This window comes from Amphibalanus amphitrite, unplaced genomic scaffold (assembly GCF_019059575.1).
Source record: "Amphibalanus amphitrite isolate SeventyFive unplaced genomic scaffold, NRLGWU_Aamphi_draft 000048F_arrow, whole genome shotgun sequence".
NCBI classification, from domain to species: Eukaryota; Metazoa; Arthropoda; class Thecostraca; order Balanomorpha; family Balanidae; genus Amphibalanus; species Amphibalanus amphitrite.
In genome coordinates, this window is record NW_024881544.1 from 1,002,676 (window position 1) to 1,017,228 (window position 14,553).

The following is a 14,553-nucleotide window of genomic DNA, read 5'->3' on the forward strand; positions in this document are numbered from 1 at the left end:
GCGCATGCGCAGGCCCCATTACGTCACAGACTGGACGTGATTTTAGCACGTCAAGCCGCTGGAGTAAATCTACTTCGATCTGACGTGATTTTGGTCGCATTTTCCCCTGTGCTTAAAACTACTCCAGTCGGACGTCATTTAATCCCATGCAAAGCCGTGTGTAAAACTACTCAGAACCGAGAGTTGACGTGAAATAAGCAGGTACCGGTTGGTGTGTAAATCTACTCAGAACCGACGTGAAATACACAGTCGGTGGCGTTTTGAGTAATTGTACTTCTGACTTCATAAACACGCTTCCATCTGCTGTAGATATTTTTTCACAGTGGATGGCTTCCTATTGGCTATTTCCATAAAGTTGTAAATTTTCATTTTGATCTGAGAATTATAGTTGTAGGTATAGATACCTACATCTAAATGGTAAGACCGATATTTTGATTTCAAAATTCAGAAAATCAAAACAAGTGAAGATAACCTTTTGATTGCCAGAGGCACACTCATAATTAAATGCTATTAACCACCAAAGTGGTATGCTCATGAACAGATAAATCAACTTTCAACCCGCACCCCACTGGGGGGGGGGGGAGGGGGAGGGCTTCATAGTCCCCCTCCCATTTTTCTGCCATAACTTCTAAACTGCTAGACGTACTGACTCCAAACTTTCAGTACCTTAAGCTGTATCAATTTGACACCTTAACCTCGTGTCAATTATGAACTTCGTAGCTACCTTAGGGCTTAGGTCGGCCCGAAATGACGTCAGAGTCAGAGTGACCTATTTAGATTCAGGTCAAAGCTTGACGTGAATTTCATCCAGATATGGTCCATAGCACTAATTTAGTATGCCCATTGAGTTAACCCTCGCCGGCCTAGGGGACTGGGGAGGGGCGGGTGCTACCCCTCGTAGGGTTTTTTCGGGATAGCTCCGAACACGCTGGTGATAGAGAGCTGAACCTTGGCATACCTGACCTCTGATTCAAGCCGGATCTTTTGACACCAACCACATTTTTGGGTCAGGTCGTCAGGACCAGGGCAGTGTTTCACGGGCTGCTGCTACCACGCTGCTATCAAATTGCGCGAGCTGACGTCACACTTGTGGTAGTGTTGGAGCAATGGGCCTGTTGATGTCTCCATGGAAACCCAATTTGACAAGTCGTAAAATCGGCGTGCTGCTATCACCGGTGAAACAGGGCCCAGGTCACTGACCTATGACGTCATAAGTGAACCTCTGCACGGTCTTCAGATGTCGCAACTTCACATTTCACAACGCCCTCACTGCCAGAGGAACTTTCACAGGGAAATGAAACTTGCAGGATCTACTCAATCTAGTATTCATTACGAGTCTCACAACTCGTATATCTTGGATTTTTCCTAAAGGTCATATGAGGTCAGGTCATTTTTGTGACCTCACCATTATAAGTCAATGGGGAAAAATAAAAACTGCTATTCTGGCGCCAGGAACGATCTCCAACTATCTCAAGCACACAGAATCGTGATTTGATGCACTCCTTGCAAGGTTAGATGCGTAACTTTTGCAATGTTATTGTTGACCTTGCGTGACGTCATTTATGACGTCATCAAGGTCATATTAGTTTTTTCGTCAATAACTCCCGATCAAATTGAGCTAGCGAGTCGGGAAAGCCACCAATGGACTCAGGAAGACCTGCCGAATCGAATGATATGCGACATGACCTCTTTCGACTAACCTCGTGACCTGGGGGCGCTGACCTGACCGTGACCTGAGGTCAACACCCTAAGTTGACCTGACCCAAACAAAAAGTAGATCATTCGACGCGCCTGAGCGAGGCAAACACGATGCTGCCAAAATCGCGGCTCTGCGGCCGTTTTTGCGAAGTTATTCACCAAAAACTGAACCGTACCTTGGGGCACTTGACCTGACCTCAGAGGCCACCGGTTGATCTAGGACCTTAAAATCGGGTACCAATCTCTGCGTCTCGTAACGGCGCACACGCTCGTTTTTTCCGCAACGCGCTAGCTCCACCAGGGGCGAAACGGCGAGGGGGTCGTACCCGCCCCCCCCCCCTCGGCCGGCGCGTATGTAGAAAACCAATAGATCCGGCGAGGTTTAAATGCATAAAATGACCCATAGCACAATATGGCACAGATCTTATTCTTTAGTTCATCTTTGTTGATCTGACCTTGCCCTTGACCTTGGCCCTTGAATTACATTGCATTGAATGTTATGCATCGACTTGTCTTGTAGACAAAGGATGCATTTTTGGTTGATCAATCTTGGTCCATTCTTCATCAACTGGGCTCTGAAGCCAGTAATGTAGAAACTTGCAGTCTTTACCCTTAACTTATTTAGACATACAACGACTCCACAAGTAGGTGCTGTGGCTATTCTGCCGAGGTGATTATGAAGGATATGAGACAAATTACTATGGAATGTGACGGAAAGGATAAGGGTAGTTGAGCAATTGTTAACAGGACTGTGAGTGCTGCTGCTGCCACAGGCGCTGCGCACATCAACAGTCTGTGCAAGGATGCCGAAAAGGATATCACCAGGGCCCTAAAACAGAAAAAGTAAAAACAAAAACGGAAGGCGTGAAGAGGTCGTGAAGTCGAGTCGAAGTCACTGATTCCTTCGAAAACTAATAATCTTGAATGTTTCTGGCTGTGTTATTCTGGCAGGCTGAAATGAATTTCTCAACGGTTAACCTGACATTGACTTGACCTGTGAAGCTGTGACCTACTTAGGTAAATAATCGTACGCTACAAAGGTCTGTCTTGTTAAGAGTTTTCAATTGCTGTTTTCCCCATGTTTCTACGACCATCCGTTCGAAAGTTAGACGGAGAGCAGTCTTCCCCCCCATTCCCTGCCCAACGGAGCACATATTGCTAGTAGCCCAGCGGGGTTTGGGTTAACCCTCGCACTGGGGGGTCGAACGACTTGGTCTTGACAGACGAGACAAACGCCGTGAATGTCGAGATTTGATCTCAACAGTCACTCAGAAATGTTCTAGGCTGCACGATAATGACAAAACCACCAAACATCTGTGCATAACAAAAAAGTAAATTAATGGCAGGTTTCTACTGAATGTGCCTTGTATGTAGAAAATTGAAAGGTTTATCTGTAAGGGTCATATGAACAAACATGTAACAGATACGTGCCCAAACTCAAGCAGCCACCGAAAAGCTACATTGCCTCAGTGTTAAACCATCTTTGGCAGTCATTTCAGCATGTAACGCCCCTCACCCTAACGTTCCAGGCGGGTAAGATAACCGCGCTGCGATGGAGGTGGAAGTGGAGGAGGACCCCGTGTCGACTGTGGACACCGTGGCGATCGCCGAGGAGGAGATCTCCACGGCGATGGACTCGGAGGAGGACGGAGGGGAGGACGGAGGGGAGGACGGGGAGGATGGAGAGCTACAGGAGGGCACCCAGGTCATACACCTGGACACGGTGACGCTGGAGACGTCCGCCGGCCCCAGCACACCCAGGAAGCAGAAACAGTACCAGCAGCGCTACAGACACGAGTGGGAGCGGCTCGACTTCTGCAGGGGCTGGCTCACGGTGAGGGCACACAACGCCGACTGGCGGACTGACAGTTCGCCGCTCAGGCTGCTTACATACTCCGGTTCAGCTAATATTCGTTTTCTATTGTAAAAGTGACAAGTTATGCTATGTGAGCTTGTCTTTTTGTAATCGATTTCAGTTATTCTTTAATGAAGGTTTGCCAGCTTACTACCCATCATTCTGTGGCCATGCGTCTCTGTGTCGCCACTCGATCATACATGTCTCTTTCACAGAGACATCCAGTCAACAAGCTTCTGGGGTACTGCAAGGCCTGTGACAGATCTCTACATGCCCGGAGAAATGACTTAAGAAAGCATGCTGCATCATCAAAGCACAGGACGAACATGTCCTTACTCAAGGTGAATTGGTTGCTGTGATGACGTAGTCTGATGATTAAGTGAATAATATAATTAATTCGTGATTTTCGTGATCCAACCATTTATGATGTAGGTACATTGTTTCATCTCGCATCGTCAGCATTTCCTTGTGTTCTTTAAAGCTAAAGATGCACAATGTTAAAATATTTTAATGATTTTATTCTATATTGTCATTGCATGCTTTTGTTTACTTTTTCCAGAATGACATTGCGCTGCTTGGCTTTGTTACTGGACTTAGTTTAGTATTAAAGCTTCAGCGTGTTTTATTCGACTGACAGTTGCTGTTTGCTTGTTTTTAGCAAGGCCTCCCGCGTCATCAAAGAGTCGGCAAACTGAACACCGTTCATCCGACCAAGCTTAACGACCCGGATCTGGAAGGTGAGTCTACTGGGAATCGGTTCAATCGGCATCTGATTGGAATGTGTAGGGGGAGCGGGGGTCGGTACTGTTCGCTGGTCGAATTAGGCTCTTTTTGGTAAGAAATCGGTCCTTCGCCAACTTCTTGCGTGGATCAATGTGAAGTTGGTGTGCAGCTGCTGTCATGGTGTCAGATCTGTAGCAGCTTTAGTACGAATGTTTATGTTATGTATTGGGGCAGTGGCCCATTGTTCGTGCCCGGGGTGGTCACTTTCTGGTAAAGCTAGTCGTTGATAATCTAAAAAACGTCGATCAGATGACCAGCTTACTCAGCATTCGGTGGCCGTACGGTACGCAAACGCAGCCTGCTCGGATGAGCTGATGACGAGTTGGCGGCGGGTCCAGGCGCCCCGACTGCGCTGGGATCTGCGGCGCCTGCTGGGCCGTCAGTGGGCGCAGCGTCTCCGTCTCACTGTGCCGCGTCTCCCGCCCCCAGGCTGGTGCGTGGCCATGCCTGGCCAGCAGCACCGGGTCTGGTGCCGCCAATGCCAGTGCAGCCTGATCGCCCAGCGAAAGGCGCTCAAGACGCACAGCAAGAGCCGCAAGCACCAGCTGAACGCGGAACGGGCGCCGCAGTCGCCGCCGCCGGCCGGCAGCACCATCGTCGGCGACTCGTCGTTCAACGTCGTCGACACGAGCCTCAATGAGTCGGCCGATTGCGATTCGGAGCGCGCCGCGTCGCCGCTCATCGAGAGCGATTTTTCGGTGAGGTTTGAGAATATCTCGGGAGTGTCAGGGACAGTCAGAGTGACTTTGGGGACTCTGTGACTTTGACTTTGCGACTTTGACTTTGAGTGACTTTGAGATTTGGAGACTCTGGACCCTGCAGTCGATAGTTAAGGGGTTAGCTGTGTTGTGTGTTCTGTCAGTTTGGTATCACGGGCTGACGTCTCCGTCCTTCCCGACAGGGCCGCGTTACTTACTCCATCGGACTGGGAAACCGCAAGGTGGGATTCCTGGGCGCGGGACAGATCGCCCAGGCCATCGCCCAGGGCATGCTGGAGCAAGGTGAGCGTAACGGGCGATACGCAACGGGCGATACGCGCCGGGCGATCAGTGACGTGTATAAATTGACGCCTTGACTCGGCATAAGCTATCTGTAAGGGGTTGGGCAGTGTTCTGATTGGTAGTGTCAGTTAGCGGTCGTGGTGGGTATTGGGTGTTTGTGTTGCACCCAATATCCATATTGGGTGGGCGTTCAAGGTAGGTAAGTGTGACTAAGGAGGCGACGGTTCGTGTTCTAAGTTCTTGTGGAAATGTGTACTCATGAAGTTTTTGTACTCTGGTCACTTTCTTCGCCATTTACCCAATGTGCCATGTATTAATTAGCCGTGACCATTGGCTTGACGGCGCTGTCCCGCCTGTCGTTCGTCAGGCCTGCTGGTCCCCCGCGACATGATGGTGGGCGCTCCGAGTAACAGGAACATGACGCCGTGGAAGCGCTGGAAGTGTCGCACCACCAACGACAACGGTGAGTGGGTGGAAGGGTCGCTCTGAGGCGGCAGGACGGTCCTCACTGGGGATTATGGGCTATGACGGGCGCTGGACATGTCCTACCTGTGGAACGTGCCACTCTGCTGAGCTCGTTGCTTAGTTTGCCTTACCTTGCCGGCTGACAGCTGCCCTGAGTTTTTTTTGGCTGCCCACGTACTTTGAGCTATTCCGGCACCTCGTTGCATTTTCACTATTTTACTCTTTTATTGTTACCCGTTGAACGTCCCTTCTTTTACCCAGCATAGCACGATGGAAAGCATAAACATTGAACATGCCAGTCATCCTTTTGGACATGTGATTGTGCGTTTTCATTTAAGTTTCCTGGGCGACTGCCGCTTCGACCGTTGCACTTCGGCCGTGCTATACCCGTGCAGCTCCTTCCCCAGCTGCTCTCATGCGTCATGTGTCCTGTGCCACGGCCAACGACATACACACGTCATGTGTCGTTACGTCACTGTTTCCCTTGCTCCCACGTCACTTCTTCCCCTGCGACAGACGACGTGGTACGCGAGGCGGACATCATCTTCATCGCGGTGAAGGCGTCCGTTCTGGTCCGTCTGATCGGCCGACTGTCGCCCATCTCAGACGGCAAGACGCGCCTCTTTATATCGCTGGTACCGGGAGTCACCCGCGAACGGATGACGGCGGTGAGTAGCACACTGACAGTGACACTTTGACACACAGTGACACAGTCGGTGACATCACTGACATACCAGTGAGAGTGACATACTTTGATACGCGATGTTTGCTGATCGCTGAGTCAGTAGTGTGCGCTTGTGTTCCGTTTATCAATCCGATAACAGTAGGCGGAACTATGGTCAAGCGTACCCATTTTCGGGAACGCATTTTCGTTCCCATGTTTGGGGACGATAAACCCAAATATGGGAACGCCATGTAGGCATTATTTAAAACAAGAAAAAGAACCGTTAAATGACGTCCAAAAAATATAAAACGATCGTGAACCGCCTGATATTTGTCTCAATATTTTTGGGAAAGAGTTTGATATTGGAAGGCCCATCGTAGTTTCAAATCGTTCCCCTATTTCTAAAGCAGTCCAGCATCCGGGCCGCGAGCCCAAATTTGGGAACGCTCTCGTACACTGGCGCTGCAAGCGTTCCTTATTATGGGAACGGCGTACCCAAAATTGGGAACGATTTCACCGACGCCTTTCAGGGGCTCTTTTCATTAACAAGCATCACGTCCAACGCCGCAAATTATTGTTAAAGGGACCCTCCCACCTTAACATTAGATTTGAGTTGAGATAGCCAAAATGGGGTCCCTGGCTCACAATTACCGGTTTCGGCACTCACAACATCGAGAAATGCCTTAAATCGGAAATATTGAATTTCAAAATTGCAGCATTTTGATTCAGAGGGGCTAATGCATAGGAATACCCCTCTGAATGTGTGACGTCAGCGCAGATATCTAACGATTTTTAAATGTTTGACTAAAACGTTTTGTAGCACGCGGTGGTATATGCTGCTTTGCGCGCAACAAATGCCGCACTTTCAAATAAAGTCGCTGGGAACAGCGGAGATCCCAAAAAGTAAACAAAAGTAAAAGTCTAATATCTTGAAAACCGGTGAATATTTTTCGATGAAATTTGGTAGATATTTGTTTTTGCTCTTTCTGAACCGAGCGACATCACTTTCATGCCAATTCATTAACATTTTTGAAGGTGGGAGGGTCCCTTTAACGCAACAATCATCAGATGACCTTTCCGGCAAGACCGTCGCATGTTTCGCCCGGTCTTCTGCGCTTTTATTCCCGTCGATCTCGCAGCGGGCACGCCCCCTCTGCAGGATTACGTAATTCACAACGCTCAGCGATGTTCAACAAGGTCTTCCATACCTATATCCACCGTCCGCGCCGAGGGTGGAGACATGTCAAGCACCTGTCTGTTTATCACCGATAGTTGACGAGCACAAGGAAGTATCCAAAAATGGGAACGCTGAATATGTTACACCCTCAAAACACCTAGTCCCAATGAAAATCTAGTTTTTTCCTTTCTTGATGAGTGTAAGTGGCCAAAGGCCTGGTAGGATGGGCACGAGGAATGATCGAAATCAGCATAAAAATTATAAATAAGCCACACAGAGCGACCTATATAAGAGAGATTCCCCCAAAACGATCACGCTTAGAAACACGGAAGACAAAAACCACGCTCATGACGCTCCTTATAAAACAACTCTAAACAGCTAGCATCCAAATAAAATATGTCTTTCCGGGATGATAAAATACAGCTGAATAATTTTAAACCACTGAAACTGAGTTTACAACAGTAGTTCGGTAAAATCACTGACGTTCCATGCGGTCGTGCGCCCCGACACCAAATGTCAACAATATTACCCCGGGACTGTCCGCGTGTTCGCTTGCATATGTCAGCATCTGGTGTCGCTAGTATGAAACTTCATAACCAGGCGAAATTATTATACTTGACCTCAAAATGTAAAAAACGCTTCATTTTCCTTAAAATTGCAAGTTAAATGTAGTATAACCCATGTTTTCACCATTCCATCATTTCAAAAAATCATTAAAAATATCATTCGACGGTCAATTTCCTTGTTCAACGGTCAGATTAAAGATAATTTTATAGAGACTTAGTAGATACTTAAATTAGCGTGCACTTTTTTGAGACGTGATGCACTAATGAGTTTTAGTGGGCGAACGGCCGAAAAATTACCTTCCGTTCTCATAAATGGGAACGCCCGTTCCCATATTTGGGAACTCCGTTCCCAAAAATGGGAACGTTCCTATATTTGGGTACTCATGACCATAGTTCCACCTACTGATAATACAAATAACAGAATGGAAACACTGTGTCAGGTAACTTCGGCGGTGTTGCGGGCTCAGTCAGCCCGCACTTCCAAGCTTTATGCATTTTTGCTGTCTTAATCGGTCATGTTTGGCCGAGCTGTCACCTCGCCTGACCCAGGTGACCCTCCCCTCTCCCTCACTGCTGCTCTCTTTCTTGTCCTACGGGACAGACACCCCACCTAACCCTCCTCTCTGCCTCATTTTAGCTGCTGTCAACACCCCCAAACCCACCCTTCTCCCTCTCACGGCTTCTCCCGTGCCGCGTGCTGCCGAACGGACACCTCGCCTGACCGTCCCTCTGCCCCACAGCTGCTCTCGTGCCGCGTGCTGCCACTAGAGACGGTGACCGGCGACCCGCCGGCTGACATCGAGGTGACCGGTCCGCCGCTACACGTCATCCGTTGTGCCGCCAACAAGATGATGTCTATCAGCGCTGGGTTCTGCGGTGGGTGCTGGGACGGGTAACACGTCTCCTCCTCTGACGGGACAGGTCCTTTTCCTATGTTCCGTTGGCCTTCCCATAATATATTCGGCGGCTCCACATTCACCTACTGATGGGGTCTCTCAGTGGCCACGGCCGGGAAGACCTCAGACGTCCAAAGCAGGCAGCTGGATGGATACGCGTGGGCTGGGAAACTGATGCGATGTTTTTTTTTTACGTTGAAATGTCATTACGAGATATTTGGGTAAACAAGGAATATTGCTTTTGGGTCTATTTTGCCATATGGAATCCATTCCCAATCGGTACAGTAACTGCTTGCGCTCTTCTTGACTGCCTGGTGGGCCCACAAAAGGTTGGATTTTTAGCGGGTCTATCGACCTCTCTGGCCAATCTGGACTATAATGGGATGAGCATACCACCCTCCCCTGCCCAGGCTGCCCCGCTTACCTGTCAGCTGCTGAGATGTCAGGCTATTGCACCGTTGTTTGTGAAAGAATGAGCCGCACAAAGTGACCTGATCTGACCTGGCCTGTCACATCCTGCAGTAAGGGCGATGCCGTGTCCCACTCGCCCTGACCTGACCTCAGTTATAGCCTACAGTATGGGTGAGGGCGTGCCTCATGCACTTCATACATATCCTGATCTACCCTGACCTGACCTGTCGCAGCCTGCAGTGTATGGGCGAGGCTTGTGACCTGACCTGACCTGTTACAGTCTGATGACTTGACCCGACCTGCCCTCCCGCAGCTTACAGTATATTGGGTGAGGTCGACGCGTCTTACTCGCCCTGACTTGACCTGACCTGACACAGCCTGCAGTATATTTGGTGAGGACGTGCCCCACTCGCCCTGACCTGGCCTGACCTGCCCTCTCACAGCGTACAGTATGGGCGATGACGTGCCGCACTCGCTGTACCTGGTGGTGGAGACCATGTTCTCGGCACTGGGCACCTGTGTTCAGGTGGAGGAGCACCTGATGGACGCCTACAGTACGATGATCGCCAGCGGGGCGGCCTTTGTGAGTAGTCCGCTGGTGGAATGCCTCGGGCTCAGTTGGAGGCTGGAATGCAGGATTGAACAGTATCCAGAAAATAAAATAAATTTTAAGTTTTGAATAGAGAATCAAGCATTGAGTTGGCTGTGGTAAAGCTCCCACTAGCTGAATTTTTATCTGTAGTTGTAGTTTTGTCGTTTGGAGTTTGTAAGCAATCGGGACGTGTAGGATGGTTTTAAGCATCATCACTGGTTTAATGTATCGCCATTGGGGGAGTTATCACCTGTGTTTATAATACTGGAACCAGTGATAGTTGTGTGTAACTCGTGTGTCCTCCCACCTAACATATCCCGTGTCTCCGTTACAGACGTGCGCGTTTATCGAGGCGATGGTGCAGGGCGGAGTCAGTCTGGACCTGGGCTGGGACGAGGCGCTCAAGGTGGCCTCGGCCGTGGTGAGTAAACTTCAGCAGTTCCAGGCAACTCCGTGGATGAGTTGCGCCTACCGGGGGCTCTCGATGGCATAATATGTTTTAATGATACTGGGTAAAGCTCGGTTTAAAGTTCAGAGGCAGCCTATGATTACATTGGTAGGTCATCGTACCAAAGATGATGCCGTGTTCATGTTTCTTTTGTAAATACACCGGCGTGAGGAAGTAGGTATTATACGATGGATCTTTGTATACCGATGACCGGTGTCTTACCGCCTCTCCCCTCGCTCTGACCAGGTGTCGGGCACCTCCAAGCTGCTGCTGCGCACCTCCGTCGACCCGTCCGCTCTGCGCAAGTCCATCTCGACACCAGGCGGCAGCACCATCACCGGACTGGCCGCCCTCCAGCGCGGCGGGCTCGAGTGAGTCCTGGGACTGAGCTGGGAGGGGTGGTGATTTAAGGGAGCTAAGCTGAGTTGAGAGGTAGGGGGTGGTGCGTTTAGACGCAGGAGAATGAAAGGGTCCCACTCGCCATTTTGCTAAGTCCGTAGCTTGGCAGCAAATTGTGTGCCGTTTTACGTCTTTCTTTGTATAGTTTCTAGGCGATTGTGCAAGCGTATCTACCACCTACATTCTGTGGCCAGCCGCTCTGAGTTTGCCGAACCGAACCCCAGCCGCCCCCACCTCTGACCACCTTTACCTGTCCTTCCCCAGCGACGCCGTGGGCAAGGCGCTGCAGCTGGCCTGTGAGAAGACGCGCGACGTGGGGAACGCCGTCTGTGGCGGCGGAGGAGGAGATACCAGCACGACCAGCATCTAGCTGCCGACGGTGAGCGCGCGGTACGGCAGCGCCGTGAGTGACAGAGTGAGAACAGTGACGCTGAGTCGGGACACAGCTCTCTGATCGCCGCGAGACAGAGAGAACAGTGACTCTTGAACACAGTTCTCGCCCCGAACCACCGTGAGACAGAGAGAATGGTGACTCTGGACACAGTGATTCCCGGACCACCGTGAGACAGAGAGAATGGTGACTCTGGACACAGTGATTCCCGGACCACCGTGAGACAGAGAGAACGGTGACTCTGGAGTCCAGAGTACTCCCGGACTGAGTCGGGAAAGAGCGGAGTCAAAAGCTCAGAACGCGGCTGAGCTTTCGGACTGAACGGGGACCTGCCGATCACAGTACTAATTGTACATAGTACATACATGCATTATAGTATAAGTTATCATACGCACATCATTCTCTTCACCATGTCTACCTAAAAGCGGAGGAGTTTTGATGTCTGAAACAAAGCGTGCTTATTGTTAGAATTCCTGCAAAGGTGGAACCTACGGAGTGAACATGCCTTACATGATTTAGGCTAGTCGTCTTGTCGCTTTGCATTTCTGCTCGAGTTGCAATTAGTTGATTTTTGAAGGCATGTGTGCGATGTGCTTTGTTTCACGAATCACTCACTCATCTGTGCGTCCATTCCCGTGCCGGTTTTGTTATCGGCGAGTTCATCTTGTATATAGTCATGTCAATACATTCGAGGGACGCACCACGTCTATTTGTATCGGGCGACTATGATTTGGGCCGGGTAGGCCATCTGATGTAGTATGATCTTACCGTTTCTGACCTCACGTAAGATTACTTTACAACTAACTTCACGGGCCGTGAGAGATGGACTTACTCTGGGACAATGTCTGACGCCTGACAATAGCTGCCGGTCGTGCCGGCGGTGAGACCGCAGGGGCGGACCGACGGTGGGCATGTGGGTAGGGCGCGCATTTCTGGGTGGTACGGGGCCGCATAAATGCACCTCTTCGCCACCCTATCAGAGGCAGTGTGGCAATGCCTGCCGTTGCTGCACTAAGATGCAGCTGAGGTTTGTTTTACGAATCACTCTTCTGTGCGTCCATTCCGTGCAGCTAGGGACACACATTAGTAGATGTGGGACATAATCGGAAAATGGTACAGAGCTGAACACCGTCATAAGCAAAGCCGTAAAAGAGTTCAAAGGTTACTAACTGGCAGTAATAAAGAGGATCCAAGAACCGTGGGGAGTCCGCGGGTAATGAGCATTGCCGTGCTCCGGTGATTTCCCGCACCAGGCCCTTCTGAGTCCGTGGCAGCGACTAGTGTGCCGACATGAGAAATAAGCACCGTGTGTGCAACCCCTCGCGGTTTCACTCATTCGTCGCAAGTGGAGATGGCAAAAGATGAAAATTTTGGGAACCAGACTCGAACCAGACCCGGCTGGACATTTCTGGAACCAGTCGGACCCGGTATTAGTTGGAATCGGAACCAGTTGGACCCGTTCCCTAAAAGTCAATTAATACAAACTACTTGTAGGTAGCATTAGTTGCATCATGTAAAACAGCCTATTTATTTCCCACTGGGAATACCCATGAGCTACTGTGTGCAAAGACACATTCACTTCATATTTTGCAATAATGTGTAGTGTGCAGATGTATAGTTTATGGTAGGACCCGGTTGGACCCGTCAGAAAATTTTCAGGAACCGGTCTGGACCCATATGGGTCCAGACTGGTTCTTTGAACCGAGTCCTCGGGTCCACATTTTGCCACTTCTAGTCGCAAGCATTCCGGCTCATGACTCGTCAGAGGCCGGTCGGTGCGAATACAATTTGGAGAAAGTGGCTCGCCACTTTCCCCAAATTGTAACAGACTTTGTTTGTTTGTTTGTTTTGTTGGGTTAGGCCCTTTCGGTCGACAAGACCATTGCAGAGCCGGAAGGATGATAGGAATTAGGGGGAGACATTGGTCTGGGCAGGCACCCTAGTGAGTCGCCGGGGCTGAGCCCGTCCAGAGGACAGGCCACCCAGCCCCAAGGCACTCACTGCACCCGGCTACGGGGTGCGCTCCCTCAGGAGCAGCGGTGCCGCTCCAAGGGAGCAGCCCGCATGAGATAAAGTTGCCTGCCCAGCCCGGAAGGGGGTTGTGGCGTGGAGGAGAAGGATTTCAGTATCCTGAGGATAGAAGCACGGACAGGTCTGTAACAGACTTCGACATCGGAATGCAACTGTTTGGTAAGATGATGTCCTACTGAGCAGCTACCGGCCTAGAATAAGTAAACAGAGTTGGGGCCGGCCCGTGACGGCGCGGGGTTTCCGCGCTCGCCGCTAGTCTGTATAAACTCTGCTCTGTGGCGGCCGCCTGCAGTGCTGGACCATACCCCACAGCTGCGCGGTGTCCCCAGTCCCGGGATGTCGCCACACAGTGCTGTCGCCCTGCTGCTACTGGGCCTGCTCCTGGGTCTGGGCGCCGCCGTGCCGCTCCAGGACAGTGCTGATATCCCACCGGACGGGTCTCAGCCAGTGGTGGCCGCCAGAGGGGGGTTCTACCTGCCGCCAGCGGGTACCGCCGCCCCTACTGCGGCCTCCACCGACCCGCTGCTGCACCGACTGCAGCCGCTCCTGGAACGGGCTCTGGCGCGCGCCGTGGAGAGTCTGCTGGCGGCCGGCCGGCGCACCGAGGGCGACCAGCTGGCCGCGCTCCGGGCGCGCCTGGAGAGCCTGGAGCGTGAGATGGCCGAGCTGAGACGCGACGCGCCGCCGCCAACGCAGCCCGGCGCGGTCCAGTGTTCACAGACGGAGCCGGAGGCGGCCGAGACCACCCCGGCGCCGCGGCAGGAGCCGGCTCCCACTCCGGAGCCGGAGCCGGAGCCGTGTCTGTCGGAGCCGGACCCGCTGGCCGCCGAGCTGGCGCCGTTCGAGCGGCCCGAGAAGCTCTCCTGCGCCCGCTCCTGTCTGCAGCTGCGCGACCAGATGCACAACCCTCAGGACGGCGTCTACTGGTTCACCGGGATGACGGTGCCGGTGCTGTGCGACTTCAGCCACGACGGCGGCGGCTGGACGCTGCTGCTGACGGCCAAGTCTCGCGAGGGCTGGAACCTGCTCAGCGTGCTCGGGCGGCGGGAGCGCTCTCCGTCTCTGGACGACAACTACTCGATCCTCGAGCACGCCGACTACATCAGAGACCTGGGCACCGGCATCCGGTTCGCCTACCGGATCGAGACGCAGGCGGAAAAGAGCCGCCAGCGCTGG

The 14,553-nt window shown here is 51.5% G+C and overlaps 1 protein-coding gene across 4 annotated transcripts in view; it reads left to right on the forward strand.

Moving 5' to 3' along the window:
* Positions 1-12,046, forward strand: part of LOC122377662 — a 29,048-nt gene extending 17,002 nt beyond the window's left edge. Inside the window, exons 1-13 of one of the 4 annotated variants that reach the window (XM_043357965.1) lie at positions 49-63; positions 3,228-3,532; positions 3,769-3,894; positions 4,212-4,290; positions 4,766-5,034; positions 5,238-5,337; positions 5,705-5,800; positions 6,319-6,470; positions 8,950-9,085; positions 9,960-10,099; positions 10,443-10,529; positions 10,803-10,927; positions 11,220-12,046. In XM_043357965.1, coding sequence (XP_043213900.1) covers positions 3,251-3,532; positions 3,769-3,894; positions 4,212-4,290; positions 4,766-5,034; positions 5,238-5,337; positions 5,705-5,800; positions 6,319-6,470; positions 8,950-9,085; positions 9,960-10,099; positions 10,443-10,529; positions 10,803-10,927; positions 11,220-11,325 — 1,698 coding nt within the window. In that variant the 5' untranslated portion in view covers positions 49-63; positions 3,228-3,250 and the 3' untranslated portion in view covers positions 11,326-12,046. Of the gene's footprint in view, positions 1-48; positions 418-3,227; positions 3,533-3,768; positions 3,895-4,211; positions 4,291-4,765; positions 5,035-5,237; positions 5,338-5,704; positions 5,801-6,318; positions 6,471-8,949; positions 9,086-9,959; positions 10,100-10,442; positions 10,530-10,802; positions 10,928-11,219 lie in introns of those variants that run through there. The other 3 variants (XM_043357964.1, XM_043357962.1, XM_043357963.1) reach the window with 3 other exon arrangements.
* The last annotated feature ends 2,507 nt before the right edge of the window (positions 12,047-14,553 follow it).